Source organism: Arvicanthis niloticus, chromosome 4, assembly GCF_011762505.2.
Source record: "Arvicanthis niloticus isolate mArvNil1 chromosome 4, mArvNil1.pat.X, whole genome shotgun sequence".
In the NCBI taxonomy this organism is placed as follows: domain Eukaryota; kingdom Metazoa; phylum Chordata; class Mammalia; order Rodentia; family Muridae; genus Arvicanthis; species Arvicanthis niloticus.
In genome coordinates, this window is record NC_047661.1 from 117,778,331 (window position 1) to 117,794,507 (window position 16,177).

At 37.1% G+C, this 16,177-nt stretch overlaps 1 protein-coding gene across 2 annotated transcripts in view; it reads left to right on the forward strand.

Moving 5' to 3' along the window:
* Unc5c (unc-5 netrin receptor C) overlaps window positions 1–16,177 on the forward strand; it is a 338,360-nt gene that overhangs the window by 216,767 nt on the left and 105,416 nt on the right. For both annotated transcript variants that reach the window (XM_034501256.2, XM_076933307.1), the window contains exon 3: window positions 12,123–12,266. In XM_034501256.2, the coding sequence (XP_034357147.1) occupies window positions 12,123–12,266 (144 nt within the window). The remainder of the gene's footprint in view (window positions 1–12,122; window positions 12,267–16,177) is intronic.

The window sequence follows — 16,177 nt, forward strand, 5'->3', positions numbered from 1 at the left end:
GAACTACATTGTAAGCTGTGGTTAGACAAGCTCTGTGCCTATGCTAAAATTGGGGTTTTATGGTTTAACTTGGAGAATACGTATAATTCATACAAGGTAGATTTTTTTCCCTGCAGTTAAAATAGATAGTTTTGTCACATAGTATATCCTGATTATGGATTCCTCTCTCTAGTCTTCAAAGTACCTTCTATGTACTCTTTCATCCAGATCCACTTCACTTCAGTTTCTCATTAGAAAAGAAAAAAACTGGACTTTTAAGGGAATATCATATAATACAAATATAATATAGCAAAATCTAACACATCAAAATTGGACAAAACAAACAAATAGAAGGAAAAGAGCTCAAGAAGAGACCCACTTATTCACACACTCAGGAACCACATAAAAGCACTAACCTGGTGCAGAACCAGGCAGGCCTTATACATGCTGCCTCAGTCCTAGAGAATTTTCTTGAATGCTAATCATGGTGATTTAGAGGGCCTTGCTTTCTTGGAGTCCTTCATCCCCTCTGGCTCTAGTACCCCTTCTGCCTCCTCTTTCACATGATTTTGTGAACCCTAAGAGGGATTTGATGGAGACACCACCCCACTGAGGAGTAAGTGTTTTAAGATACCTCATTCTCTGAATAATGTCTAGCTGTGGGTCACTATATGTGCTCCCATCAACTGCAGGAGGAAATTTCTCTGATGATTGCAATGACCCATGAGTGTTGCACACTGGTTCTCAACCTGTGGGTTGTGACCACTTTCAGATATCCTGCACATCAGATATTTATATTGTCATTTATAGATTTATAACTACAAAAATTATAATTATGAACTGACAATAAAAATAATTTTATGACTGTAGGTCACCATATCATGAGAAACTGTCTTAAAGGGTTGCAACATTAGGATGGTTGACGGTATAATAGATGGTCATTAGGAGTCATTTGCTACATTTTGGTGTTGTCTATTTGTTCTAAAACAGTGGTATTTGTTTAGATGCCTGGACTGTCTAGTCTCAGGTTCTGGGTCAGCCAAGCAGTGCTGAGTATGAGTTGTATTTCATGTGATGGGCACTAAATCAAATCAGATATTGGTTGGTCACTCCCACAAGTTTTGTGCCACCATTACACTAGCATATTGTGTAGGCAGAACACTACTGTAGGTCAAAGGGTTTGTGGCTGGATTGGTGTTTACATTTTTTTGTGTGTGTTAGCATGCAGAGTCCCTGTGCCAAAGATGCTAGCACATAAACTTGAAGGCTCAATGTAGGCACCAGCACAACTTCTCAGTTTTTAATGAGTTGTATTGGAGTTGTCTTCAGCAACAGAGCCTTGCTCTCAGTTTGTGGGGAGCAACTTATAGTGTGGCAAATGCTGACACCTTTGTCCAACAAGTAAAATAGATTTCATACAATCTTGACTCTGGAAACTTCATTTGGTGACAAGAGATGGCCAGTTGGGTCTCCCCCATTATTCGATGACTTCATTTAAACCCCCTTTATATATGTATATATTTTAGCAGATTCTATTTTATTGGGTTTTTATACTGCCCTTCAAAGGGCCCTCAATTTTAGCCATCTCTCTCCATGTAACCTCCTACAGATTTTGAATGGCAAAGTTTCTGAGAAATACCTTCAATGTGCTCATAGACATATTGAGAAACAAAGAAATCTCTGCAATAATATCTAGACCATCCTAAGAATTACGCAGGCCTTTCTGGATCAAATTAGTTCCGCTTTTGATTTTTTAATGACCGTTTGTACTGTTTCTCATAAATGCTGTCATAATGTCGGGTCCCACCAATTGTGTCAAGAGCTTGATTGTGCAGCGTTGTCAACACTTACCTTTTGTCCTTTGTAAACAATGGCCATTCTATCCCTGGTGAGGGATAGCTCATATTTTAAGATAATTTCCATTTACCATTATTTATGCTGCTGAGTTAATTTTCATATAGTTGGTATTCTTATGTCTGTTTTCAAGAAATTCCTAAGTCCTTTGCTTAGATATGAATTTGCTTCTGCCTCCCTGCCCCCTTACACTCATGTGTCTGTTTATGACAGGACCATGCTGTTTTTATTGCTGCAATTTTGCAGTAGACTTGGGAGTATGTAATTTAATGCCTTCAATTTCTTGTATTTCTTCATAGATCTCTTTTGGGTATCTTCTTTGGTTCTATATAGATTCCAGGATTGTGGCCTTCTTTTGGTAAAAGCATTGTTTTGATGAAGAGTGCATCGAATCTGTAGATTGTTTTAGGAGTGTGTGTACTTTACCAATATTAATCTGTCTAATCTATGAATATATGATATCTTTCTATTAATTTGTGCCTTTTGTCATTAATCTTTTGTAGCTTCTATTGTAGAGCTGTTTAAGATCATATTAAATAATTTCTTTTTTGTTTCTTTTATGAGTATTTTAATTGGGCTTGCTCACTTCGTGTTTCTAGGTTGATTCCAATGTAGAGGAATAGCACAGATTATGTGTATGTGTGTGAGTGTGTGTGTCTCTGTGTGTGTTATTTTTCTATCTTTCAAACTTTAATGAATTTGTTGATTAATCCAAACATGTTTTTTGGTGCAATCTAGAATTTTCTACATGTAAGGTAATGTTATTTTCTAAGTTGAGGCAGTATATCTTCCTCCTTTTGGATTTCTTTGTTTTTCCTGCCTTATTATTCAAGTAAGGACTATCAACAAGTACTGTGTTAAATAAAAGTGGTGAAGATGAAAGTCTCTGACTTGCTCAAGGCTTTAGAGCCAATGCTTTCAACTCTCCCTGTAAGAATGACATTACTTGAGGGATTAGCAAGTGTATCACTGTATTATGTTACATTGTAGTCATTCCCTATCTCATTTGTTGTGACTACTGTGTTGAACCATGAAACAATGTGAGCTTTTTAAGGACCTTTTCATACTGTGATGATCAGAAAGTTCTTCCCTTCATTTTGTAATATGACATGTCACATGGATTGATTTATACAAGATAAACTTTCCTTCCATATGAGAAATAAACCCCTTGTGATAATATTATGTGATCATTTTAATAGGCTATTGAAATCAGCTCCCTGGGTTTTGGAGGATTTTCACATCACATCCACCTCAGTCATTGGCTGCTCTTTTACTTATACTGTCCTTTTCTAGTTTTTATTTAAGGGCCATGGTGCTCAGGTAAAAGGAATATGAGAAGTTCCATCTCTAATGTTGTGAGGATTTTGAAAAAAAACTATTTTTAGTTTTTTAAATATTTGGCATCACTTAGCAATGAAAGCATCATTCCTTGAGCTTTATTGGGGGGAGATAGTTTATTACTGTGCAGTTTATTAGTCAATCTCATTACTCATCGTTGATCTGTTCAGATTTTCTGTTTCTTCATGACTCAATTTTTTAGGTTTTTATTTCTTTTTTATTTTTATTTTATTTTATTTTATTTATTTATTTATTTATTTATTTATTTATTTTGGTTTTTCAAGACAGGGTTTCTCTGTGTAGTCCTGGCTGTCCTGGACTCACTCTGTAGACCAGGCTGGCCTCGAACTCAGAAATCCACCTGCCTCTGCCTCCCAAGTGCTGGGATTAAAGGCGTGCACCACCACTGCCCGGCTAGGTTTTATTTCTTAAATTCATCTTCCTCATAAGGATAAGTAGTATTAGAAAAAATGTTGTCATAATAAGGATAGCACACTACTGTTTCTTTTCAAAATTGTGTAAGTAGTTTTGTTTATATTAGTCTACTTCTATTGAATGTTATATTAAAATTCATAGAAAATGTCTTAAAAATCATTAACTGTGTTTAAAGGGTTTACTTTTCCTGATATCATTAATGATTGTCAGATAACTTTGTCTAACATAAACCAGTATCTTGCCTTTCAAGTTACCGTAGTTTCATTATTATACTGAAAGGTAGAGGCTGTTGGAACAACTAACAATTTTTAACATAGATATCCTTTCAAAGAATGACAAGGGTTTTGTGATTTAATTTACATTAAGACATTTAGAGCTGGCATGTTTCATATTTCAGATCATATTAGTGGAGACTAATAGGATTAGGGCCTGAACGAGAGCCTGAGAAGGAGACCACACTAATTCAATAAGGCATTGTAATGCATTCCAGAGCACCACTACCTACAACTATGTGCATTTCCCACCAGCTCATGGTCTAACTGTGAATGTCCGGGAATGAGATTTGTCAGGATTCTGCAGCCCTGTTCCCAATCCAGGGGTTGCTAGGGGAAGCTAAATTGTCAAGCCTGCAAGATATGATGTCTCATAACTTCCTTTTGCAATAGGAAAGATAAAGTCATTGTAAGGAAATGAGAAGTGCAGCACAGACACACATAGCCCCTAAGTCTGTTTGCTCCTAGGTTCAGTGAAATGCTTGGGAGTGCATCACAGATGCAGAAGAATGACAGTGAACATTATCATGCCAACTGGATACTGTTGTAGCTCATAGAAGTCACAGATGAGTAAGGCTATCAGTTAATTTTCCTCTCTAGTACCCTGCATAGAGTGTTCTAGTATAAAAGATAGCTAGTAAGGATGAAGTTTCTATTTTGGTACTAACTTGATTTCTTTGTTTTATGAATCAAGTGTGTGATGTCTTCTGTAATAGGGTATCACCATCAAATTCTGGAGGACAGCCAAGATTGAGAGTGATTGCCTATCATGTTCTTAGGGGAGATCTATAGGACACCACTGGCCAAGAACTCAAAAATAAGTTATCAGTACCTAGCTATCAGTACTGGACTTTTCATATAATGATAACCTGTGGTATCTGGGAGAAACAATGTGTCCCTGTTATATGGTACTCCATCTTAGAGTCTTTTCAAAGATCTTTATTGTTAAGCATATTTCCATATACTCTCTTGTCTATATTGCCCTTTCATCCTCTACCTTCTCAAATTCTTCCAGTGTTATTGAGAATAATCAGTCTCCTATATGTCTGCTGCATTCTATTCCCAATTTCATGCCGTTTCTTCACTAATTTCCTGAACTCTGGAACACTACAGTTTAAATATATATATCTTAAGATTCAATGTAGCATCCAAATGTGAGAGAGAATAAGCAGTGTTTGTCTTTCTAGATCCATTTTTACCTCACTCAGAATGATTATTTCTACCTCATTCCATTTACCTGTGAATTACATAGCTGCATCTTTCTTTATAGCTGAACAATGTTTCATTCTATAAATGTACTACATTCATTATCTATCCATTAGTTGATCTAGGCCGTTTCTTTTTCCTGGCTGTTATAAATGAAGTAACAGTGACCATGAATGAGCAAGTGTCTCTGTAACAGGACTTACAGTCCTTTGGGATTATGCTGAGGAGTGGTCCAGGTGCGTTATACTGTGTTGTATCTCTCTCTAGCTTTTGGAGGCACCTCTACACTGCTTTACATAGTGGGTACATGAGTTTACACTCGCATCAACACTGAATAAGTATTCTTTCCCCTGAATCCATGCCAACATTTATTGTTATTTTTTGTCTCAGCTATTCTGACTAAGGTAATATGAAATCTCAAACTATGTTGAACTTTCACTTCTCTGATAGCTAAGGAGATTGAGCATTTAAAATATATTTATCATCCATTTTTTATTTTCCTTTGAGGACTCTTCATTTAGTTTCATTAACCAATTTCAAATTACACTATTTCTTTTCTTGGTGTTTAGATTTTTGGGGAATCCTTTATATATTCTGGATACTAACTATCTTCTAGATGTATAGCTGTCAACGATATTTTTCCATTCTGCAGACTTCCTCCTCAATGTAATTATCATGTCTTTTACTGTAAAGAAGCTTTTTAGTTTCATGAAATTCTGTTTCTCAATTGTTGACCCAAATGCTGGTGATGCTGGTGTCCTATACAAAAATTTTTTTACTATGCCTATAAATTGAAATATATTTTCTCCTCCTTTAATGGACTCAGGATATCATGTGTTAGGTTGAAGTCCTTAATCCATTGGAGCTGAATTTTATACTGTATGAGAGACATATCTAATTTTACTCTTCTACACTCAGCTATGCAATTTTACTGGCACCATTTGTTAAACAGTTGGCTTTTAACCAACATATATTTTTTATATTCTTTGTCAAAATCATCTGGTCCTATGGTCCTAAGATTACAACTGGGACTGCAGTTCTATTCAGTTGATTGACATATTTGATTTTTTTATGTCAGTTACCATGCTGTTTTCAGTGACTCTTCTGTAATATAACACAATATCAGGGGTTTTGATAACTCCTATAAGATTATTATCATTTATAATTGTTTTTGCTATCCTGAGTCTTTTCTGGTTCATGTGAACTTTAAATTTAACTTTTTTTCAGTTTTGGTGAATAGTTGTTTTAAAATGTTAATGTTGCAACTATTGAACCTATAGGTTAATATTGGTGCAATAAAAAATGTTTTCATAATATTAATGCGACCAGCCCATGAGCATTTGTGATCTTTCCATCTGCTGTTCTTTTCCTTAACTCTTTTAATTTTAATTAAACTTTTCATTGAAAATAGTTTTCTTTTCATGCGATATATTCTGATTGTGGTCCCTCTCCCTCCACTTGTTACAGCTCCTCTCCACATCCTCATCCTTCCAAGTCCACATCCTTTCATGAATTTCTCTCATTACAAAACAAACAGGAAGACTCCTGTTTTTTAATAATAAGGTAATGAAGTAAAAAAAAAAAAGAGCAGAAAAACAAAGAGCTAAAGAAAAAGTACCATAAAATATCTCTATTCATATGAATAGGCATACACATTTGCAAAAAGAAGTTCCATGAAAACAAATATCGAAGACATATAAACAAAAAATATATATAATAACACTTAAAAAAACAGACCAGATAAATGCTTATGAGACAAGAAAATCTCCAAAAATAGCATTTTTGTGCTGGCCATCTATAGTTGGGCATGCCAAATGGCTTTAAGAGAGATTTGTATGCCCAGTATTGGAGAAAAGTAAATTTTCTTTTGCAAGTACTACCAATTGATGATAGATTCTAAGTTAGAGGTATGGGATTGTGTCTACTTCCCCTCCCAGCCCTGGGACCCCAGACCTGTGCTTGCACTGTGCAGGCTGCCTCAGTCTGTGTAACTTCATATGAGCCTTGTTTTTTTCGTGTGTTTATCACCTCTGGCTCTTAAAATTGTCTGTCTCTTCTTACACAGGATTCCATGAGCTGTGTAGGGAGGGAACTGATGGAGATGTCTCATTTAGGACTGAGTCTTCCAGGGTCCCATACTCTCTGCACGTTGTCTAGCTATGGGTCGCTATATCTGGTTCTGTCTTCTACAGGAGGAGTCCTCTTTGATGATGTCTGAGCATGGTTGATGATGTTGCTCTATGGTTATGTTTTTAGGGATCATTTAGTTGCTATGTTTCATTAGAATAACAATATTCCCCTATGTTTATGGTCTATCTAGTCTCAGGGTCTTGGCTAGAGAAGCAGTGTCATGGATTGGTTTCATCTCATGGAGCAGACTTTAAATCCAATCAGATCTCGGTTGGTTAGTCACTCAAATTTATTTTAGAATGATCTTAAAGTTCTCACTATACAAGTATGTGGGCCCAGGGAGCCCTCAGGGACAATCCTGGAGTCTATGGGGTCAAGGCATATCCAAACACCCAAATTATCTCCCTGAGATCAGCAGGAGAAGGATCGGTCCCTACTTGCCCAGCACCTCCTTGACCCAGTGCACATAGCCCTGTGCCCTAAGACCTTTGCCCACCTGAGAAGGTCATATATCCCAGTAGCCAGGTTAAACTTTCTTACCCCTTATAGGATCATGTCCTTTAGCACCTGGAATTCCTCTTTATGCAAGTGAGCCACCTCCAACAGCCTAGATCAGTCTAATAATATACACTTACCCCAATAGCCCTACTAACGCCCAAAGGTTTAAATAGTCTTTGTTCTCCTGATTAAAATGAGATGTCTCATTGAAGATGCTTCCATAGAATCTGTTCTCTTGCTAAGGTCACTGCTGCCTAAGGACATTGAACTCCCAGGTGTCTTCAGTATCCACTGGTCATGCTCATGGGCAGTCGCATTGCTACAGATAGAATAGTAGAGCCTGAATGGCACTTTAATTTTGTGGAGACTACCATCAATAATATTATTTTTCTGATTTTTTTCCTAGTATGTTTACTGTTGGTAAATAGAAATGCTACTGGGTTTTGTGTGTTAATTTTGTATCCTACTACTTTGCTGAATGTGTTTATTAGTTGTCGGGGCTGGTAGAATATTTAGGTTATTTTATATATAGAAATTCATCATCTGCAAATAAGGCTACTTTGACTTCCTCCCTTTCTATTTGCATTACCTCTATCTGGTTCTTATGTCTTATTACTGTAGTCAAGACCTCAAGTGATTATATTGAACATTAGTGGAAGGAGTAGACACCCTTATACTCTTCCTGATATTAGTGGAAATGCTTTGAATGTTTCTTCATTTATCAAAATGTTAATTATGGACTTTTTGTATATTACCTTTATTATGTTGACATATATCTCATGTGCTCCTAGACTGTCCATAAATTTTATCATGAAAGGATGTTGGATCTTTGTCAAAGACCTTTTCTTTATTTAATGGTGTTGTTTGGTTTCTGTCTTTGATTCTATTGTATGTCAATCCATCTGTAAATCTACAAGATGATTGTGAAAGATTGGTGCATAAATTTAAGAGTTGACCTATAAAGAAGACCTTTCATTCAATAAATTAACAACTTCAGGCTGAGTGATATTAATCCTAACTTTTCATTAATATTACTTAACAAAATACCTGACTTTAGTGAACTTTTAATATACAGTCATTTGATTGGACTGCATATCAGGTTTCTGTGGGAACAACAGTTTTTGAAATCAATGATACATATATTTGTGATCAAACTATGATAATATGAAGGTTTCATTGTTTTACTTATATGCGGTTTCACAAGCAGCTCACTCATATCCATTTGAAACTCCCCATTACCAAGTGCATGCTCATACTCATTGTAAGTGTACTTGGTATAACAAGCTAATCAGTTCCTTGCATTCTGCTTCCCAAACCACAATGAATCCTATTATAGACACTAATGACTGCAGACTTCAAACAGCCTGCATCTCTGAGATGCCACTATTAAAGAAAGTGATGGAAAGTCTTTGATGTTATCAGATGTGATGGAAACTACTCATTTGTATTTGTGTAAATACTGTAGCCCTCCCCCAATCCCCAAATAACCTGAAACCCATTTCAAGTTCCCAAAGCCTCTTCAAAGCAGTCTTCCTTGGAAGTAATGCTGATGACATTTCACATTTCAGGAAGGTTTGTTTCTTGCATCTCAGGACTTCAAGAAGATCTGAAATTTTGCTTTCAAAGAGAAAAGATATTACTTACTTTTACAGAAATCACTAGGCTCTTGTTTGATGAGCAAAATGTCATAGGTAATAAAATTACCTACAGCAATGAAAAAAATTGCACATAACTATGCAGGTGAGAGTCTGGGTATGAAGAAGCTTTTAGGGAATCTGGAGCTCTAAAAATTAGATATTTCATGCTACAGTCCTTCTTATTCTAGCATTGACCAAATATTGGAATGTAAAGGGTAGGGGCCTTACAGCCAAGTAACTGTACACAAATGTAATTAGCTCATACACTCCTGAATGGGGTGTCTGTGAAGCTGAAGACAGCCCTCCATGTGTGCTGGACTCCAGTGCCCACAGGAAGCCCGGGTCACATAATTCAGAACATTCATACTATGCATAGCTCCTGTAACAGGAGGGTTGGTCTGTGGCTTCTTAAAAGGTTTCAGATTTGTGGTTACTAGAAACACTCATGAACCTATTCAGTCTTAAGGATACACTGAGCCCAGGAAAGTTCCACCGACATTTAATTAGGTTTCCAGTAATTACTTCAAGTAAATGGGAGGGAAATAAAATCTGAGTTTATCATCTCAGGACACAAAATATTTGTATGTGGTTTTAATATCCGTAGTCCATTTGTTGCTGTTCTGCAGTTTAGAAAGAGCCACTATAGTTAGAAGTAAATACACACTGCTGCTTCATCAGGCTGTCGGTGACTAAATTTCCTGCAACAACTTTAAAGGAAGAGTTTTATTTCCAGTAACTGGACTTCTACATAAAGAGGGCATGTTTTAGCAAGAAAGCAGGTAAAAGCACTAAATGCTGTACTGAGAAAAAGAAGGTGGAGCTTGGGAGAAGAAGATGTGTTTCCTTATTTGACAGAGCTTTCTAGATGTTAATGGGGAAAACTAAAGCAAGGTTGGAAAACTAGAACCCAAGGAAGACCCAGGAAATATAAAAAAGCAATGATTTTTGCTTTTGAAGATTGTTGTATTAGCTAGACATGATGAGTAAAATTCTCTGTGTCGTTTTTACAGCTGGCCTGTGGAGGGCTGGATTATGCCATTTACCTAAAATTACCTTTTAAGCTGGCTATTACATAAATATAAACGAATTGATAATCTTAAAGCTTTGAAATACCATTAAATTATAAACATCTGACAATAGAGTTGTCTGTTCAGGATCTTGTCCTGCCCTGGATAGGTGCCCTGGATAGGTGATACATGCTTTCCTAGGCTTCAATGTAACTCAAGTTTCAGGAGATCTAAGGGACTATGACTCAAACTCCCTAAGTTCTTGGTAGAAAATACTGCTCATTTCGCCATAGGATGGCACCTATCTCTGTTGGGTGCCTATGAATTTCTCTGACATCTCTGAAAGGATTTGAGTATATCTTAGTCGTTAGAAAAATATTTGGGGTCTTCCTTTCCAGGTCTCCAGAAGCCATACCTCTTCCTGTCACCTATAATAAAAATATTTTTATACATCTAACACTTTGTAACAGATTAAGCTCTAAATACACACACATACATGAATGTACAGATGTTGCTTATTTCATATATATATTCAGTAGTCCTCTGTCCAAGCCATCTACTTTAAAATACCCCATGTTATACATGGTTTTCAGAAAGAAATCCAAATTATTAAGCACTATGTACAAGAAACATAATGAAACATAATGCAGCCACATCTCCCCAGGGATCCCATTGATGCCACAAGTGTCAAATATAGCATTTTTAACATAACTGCTAGTTGATAAAGGATCAATGGACAGTGATTAGGTTGATAGATATAAAATTTGTAAACAAAAGTAATTCATTCCATTATTTTCTCTGTGTCCATACTTGACTCAGAGTAAATTCCCTTGCTCTCTATGGGTGTTGCACCATTGCTGTCAGTGAGCACTCCGTACTGAAAATGTGTCCATTCAAACTCTATGTGCACTGGCAGTTGCCCACAGATATCACTCAGTTAATCTCTCCTGGTCAGTGCATAGAGACACATTGTAGAATGAATCTCTGAAATCGCCTTAATACCTCAAATAAATACCACTGAAATTGTAGTCCTAGAGCCTTGGTTCAATTTTTTTGTTAGTCAAAATACAAATATTGAAATTATTTCCACACTGTTGCTGAAGACACTTCACTGGGATCTCAGTTACATCACAATTACAGAGAAACCTGAGCTTCTAGATGATGATACAGAAAAAAAAAAAACTTTTCAAACTCATACTTTATTAATTGAAGCTATAATTTATTTCAATAAAATGGTTTACTATTATATTTTAAACATATCTGTTAAAGTAGTTTTTAAATTATCATTGATTTTATAGGTTTAGGGTTTTTTGTTTTTTTTTTCATTTTATTTATTTTGTGTGTGTGTGTGAATTACTAGGAAGGTGTTTGTGAAAAGCTGTTTCCAGTATCTGGGCATCTGAGAAACAACCTATATAAATAAAATCGAATCTTTAGGAAACAGGAGAGTCAAGATGATACCATTGCCTGGTTAAAAAAAAAAATGACTATTACAGAATTAAATAGGAGGAAATGCTGTTTTGTGGGTTATAGACCATTCCACCTTCATCTTCAGATAAATATTGAAGACTTGAAATAGCAAATAAAAGAATACATGTATGGAGTACAGTAACTGGAGCCCTCAGAAAGTGATAGGTGAGAGGCAGCAACTATATTTTGATCAATGGCATCAGTGGGATCCCTGGGCGGGGATTGGGAATGTGACAGCATTTATGTTTCATTAGTGCAGTTTTTCTCTTGACTTGAACCTTTGTTTCTCTTGTCAGGTCTCATTGTGAGAGAAGTGAGCATTGAAATTTCACGCCAGCAGGTGGAGGAACTGTTTGGGCCTGAAGATTATTGGTGCCAGTGTGTCGCCTGGAGTTCAGCAGGCACAACGAAGAGTCGGAAGGCATATGTGCGCATTGCGTGTGAGTCACTGCACCTGGACACTCTTGGGTACAAAACTGATGGGAATGTATGAATGCCTAGAAATCTCTAGTCCCTAGTCAGAGTTCTAAAAAAAAAAAAAAACAAAAAAAAATAAAACAAAAAAAAAAAACAACAACAACAAAAAAAAAAACTTAGGGTTCTGCATTTGAACCATAGTTCCTCAGAAATCACCTTAATATTTTTTTCTTTCCGAGTACCAGAGGAAATCCCATTAGATTTTAATGTATTTTATATCTGGTAGCAATCAGACTATGGAAGAATCAAGTGTTGTCTTTTGTTCTGTTTTTTGTTTGTTTTTGTTTTTTATTGATTCTTCTAGCTTGTTAAAATGATGTTGAGCAGTGTTTCTGTGGGAACACACTAGATGTTTCCTAGACCGAGATTCTCTACTTATGCTCAAGCTTTATTAGTGCATGGGAACACAGTCCCAAAATGTTATTTTCTAACAACATGACAGCTCAGAAAGGAAGAAAAGTACCTCTCGAACAATGATAATCAATTCAACATGAAGCTCATTTTTGTTTTAAATAGATAGTTACAGAGATTTCCTTATGAAAGTTCTCCGGTTCAGTGATGTGCTAATCAGTAGGGATGGACCCTTATCTTCACAGGGCCCTTCTCAACATGTAGCCTTTTCCTCTGGAGCGGCATGAAGGCTGATCACACTATAATATGTAGTTTCATATTACATTCCATGTTGACACTCTCTAACAGACGGCGTGACCACTGAAATTTATGTCTTATTTGCTGAACTCTTTGTACCATTGCCCTTTACTAAATCATATTTGTGTGTCACATGTCAATATCCCATTCATGTGTCAGAACATTTCCTCAGTATTGACTGATGTTACCCCTGATATATGCTCATCTCTGGCACCTCTTCTTCTTGATCTAGAGCTGCCATGCTTCCCAGGGTCCTGGAGTCTTTCTGTCCTCCACACTGTTCTGTGCAATCAGTTCAGTCTTCATAACACATAGGCCTCATCTCCTCTCACTTCTACCCCACTTCATAGTTGCAGAGACTTGACACACAAATCCAAAATTCTGTATCAAAACACTAGGGAGTAGGTGGCCTCAAAATCAGAAATTTCCTTTGTTGTACTTTTGAAGGCTAGAAGTTCAAGATGAAGTTGTCAGCAGTCTGGGTTTCTCCTGAGGCCTCTCTGCATCTCACAGACAGCTGCCTTCTTACTCAGTCCTTGAAGGGCTCATGGGATCTTTTTTGGTGTCTCTTTGTGTGTCTGCATTTCTTTTTTCCTACAAGACACAAGTCAGGTTGGGTTGTTACCCATCCAGACAGCCTTATTTTAAATTAATCACCTCATTAAAGGCTTCATTTTCCAAACGCCATCCCGTTCTAAGCTACTTAAAGTTGTAATTCAGCATCTGAACTGGGGAGGGAGATACAGCTTAGTATGTAGCAGCTACCTGTCTGTCTCCCCCACCAGAGCCTCCAGCTCTGATTGCCAAGGATCTCTAAATGGAAGTCATCCTAGATTTGAACCCTTTCACTTTCCTTGCCCTTCAACTGTAATTCATGCCTGCTTGTTTCAGATAATTACCTTCTTGATTTTTAAAAGTAAATTTCCTCAGTAAATATCTAATCAAGATTTTTTTTTCTATCCTTGGACAGTTTTATACTTTGGGAGCAATCTAGTGAGACTAGATAAACTGTAGATAAAGCAAATAATGAGCAGGGAGAGACACATGATGTGTCCTGTTGATAAACTACACAGGCCTGGGAAGATGCCATGCTTGAGAGAAGGGTCAGGGAAGGTCTGCTGGGAATCAGAGCCCTGATTCCCTGCTAATGTTGAAAGCAAGGGGGCAGGGAGAACTGCAGCAGACTAGTACAAACACTTGAGATTCCCAGACAACAAGAGAAAGGTAAGACCTGGGAGAAAAAGGGAGGGTAGAGAGTTAAGACATTGAAATTTTAATGTGATTTGGAATCCCAGCAGTAACCCATCTCACCTCCGTTCACAGAATCACTGTCTGCACACCAGTGCAAAACCTGTCTCAACCTCCATTCACAGAATCACTGCCTCCACACTAGTGAGAAGCCCACTCACCGCCATTCACAGAATACCTGAATACACAGTAGTGAGTGAGAAGCAATACTGACAGCAAAGATAAAAGTTAGGTGGCTTCTCCTTAGGCTTTTGTAAGGCTGACATAGAAGAAGAAGAGAAGATGCTGAGACCAGGATTCTACATAAATTCGAAGGTGAAAATGGGAGCTCTTTTGAGATATAGATGTGAAAGAAGAAAAGAGAAATTTCATTTAAAACAGATGAGACTTTTGATGGCTTTTTACCCTGCCCTGTCCCTATTTTCAGCTCAGTTTGCTTGTTCTTCTTTGTCTATTTTCATTTGCTGTGTTGTTTGTGTTTCATCAGTGTGATCCTTGCAGTGAAGAATTCTATTTTACATAGCCTTGTATCTTCAGGGCTTAGAGCAATGCCTAGGATATACTCTATGTTTAGTAGATATGTCTAAATGAAGCTCCTGATGGAGAATTCTCTGTGAAGCCTGTGTATATACTGAAGATGAATATCCCTCTCTGAATATAGCTAGAGATTTGCACGGTGTCCTAAGTGTATTGGCCATAAAATCGCTGCAATGTGGACACATTTAAAGGGTGACTATTGAGGACTGCTCTTAGGAAGAAAAGGTAACATACCAAGGTCAGTACCGATGTTTGGTGGAGGACTGAATCAATATGACTGGTCATGGGGAAAAAACTGAGATGTTGACAATACCACAGGAATGCCTGGAGCTGGGATGGCCCTTGGGAAAAAGGCAACAATGGGCTTCTGTTTTTCCACATTGACTGGTCAGAGGATACTTTCCACTCCCACCACCTTATAACCCATGCAGAAACAGCTTCTTATTCAGAGCAGCTCAAAAAAGGAGAGAGGATTTAATTTCCAGTACTTCCAACAGATGGGTTCAGGCTTGAGACCCTACTGGAATGTCCCCACACTCTCCACATAAGTTTAAAATTAATTCCAAAATTCTCTTTGAACTACAATGGAAAGAGAAGTATGATGTAAATTCATTTTATATACTACTCTTCTACATACCCATGAGTATTAAGCATAGTAAATACTTAAGGTGCAGCCTACAGGCTATGCCAAATTAATCTATAGATATGTTAAAAGCTTCAGAGTACCACACAATGGATTCTTATGTAATAAGCTTTGAAGGTCCATAGATTTTTTTTCTTTTTTCTTTTTTTTCATAGTTTTTTTTTTTAAAGAAAAGATTGTGTTTCCAATTTTATATAGAGAGGTGTAGACAGAAATCTTTATTTTCTATTTTCAAATTAGATATGTGTGTGTAAAACCTGTTTAGTTTTTGCTATATTTTCTAAACTTTCTCTAACGCCTTGCTTCTAAGGAGTCTGACATTTTCAAATAATCAGAGAACAACCTTTTCCCTGTGGTGGTAATTCTCAGAAGAGGTGTACCGAGAACTTCTCAATTGAACCCACACACTGGGGCCAAGGCATCCTATCTCACTCATGACTGTTTACTCACACAGATGGAGATCATGGTGAACCTCAGAGCAGGAACTTCACTTTACCTGTCAAGGGTGTCCCCGACCAAGTCGACCTCCCACACACAGCACAATGTTTGTGGATTTCTGAGTCCTCCACACACCAAATGAGCTGTGTGCTTTGAACACTGAGACTTGATGGATGGCCATCTTATAAATAGCAACTCCAGTTTGAATTTGTCATGGGTGACTATAACCACAAGACAGAGGTTAAATCAGTGTGATCAGTGTACTCCACCCTGATGGTACTCCCATGCCTCTATCATCCCTTCATTTAAGCTATTTTCAGAAAGGTAGAAAGAGGGATTAATGAACTAGTAATGTTTATG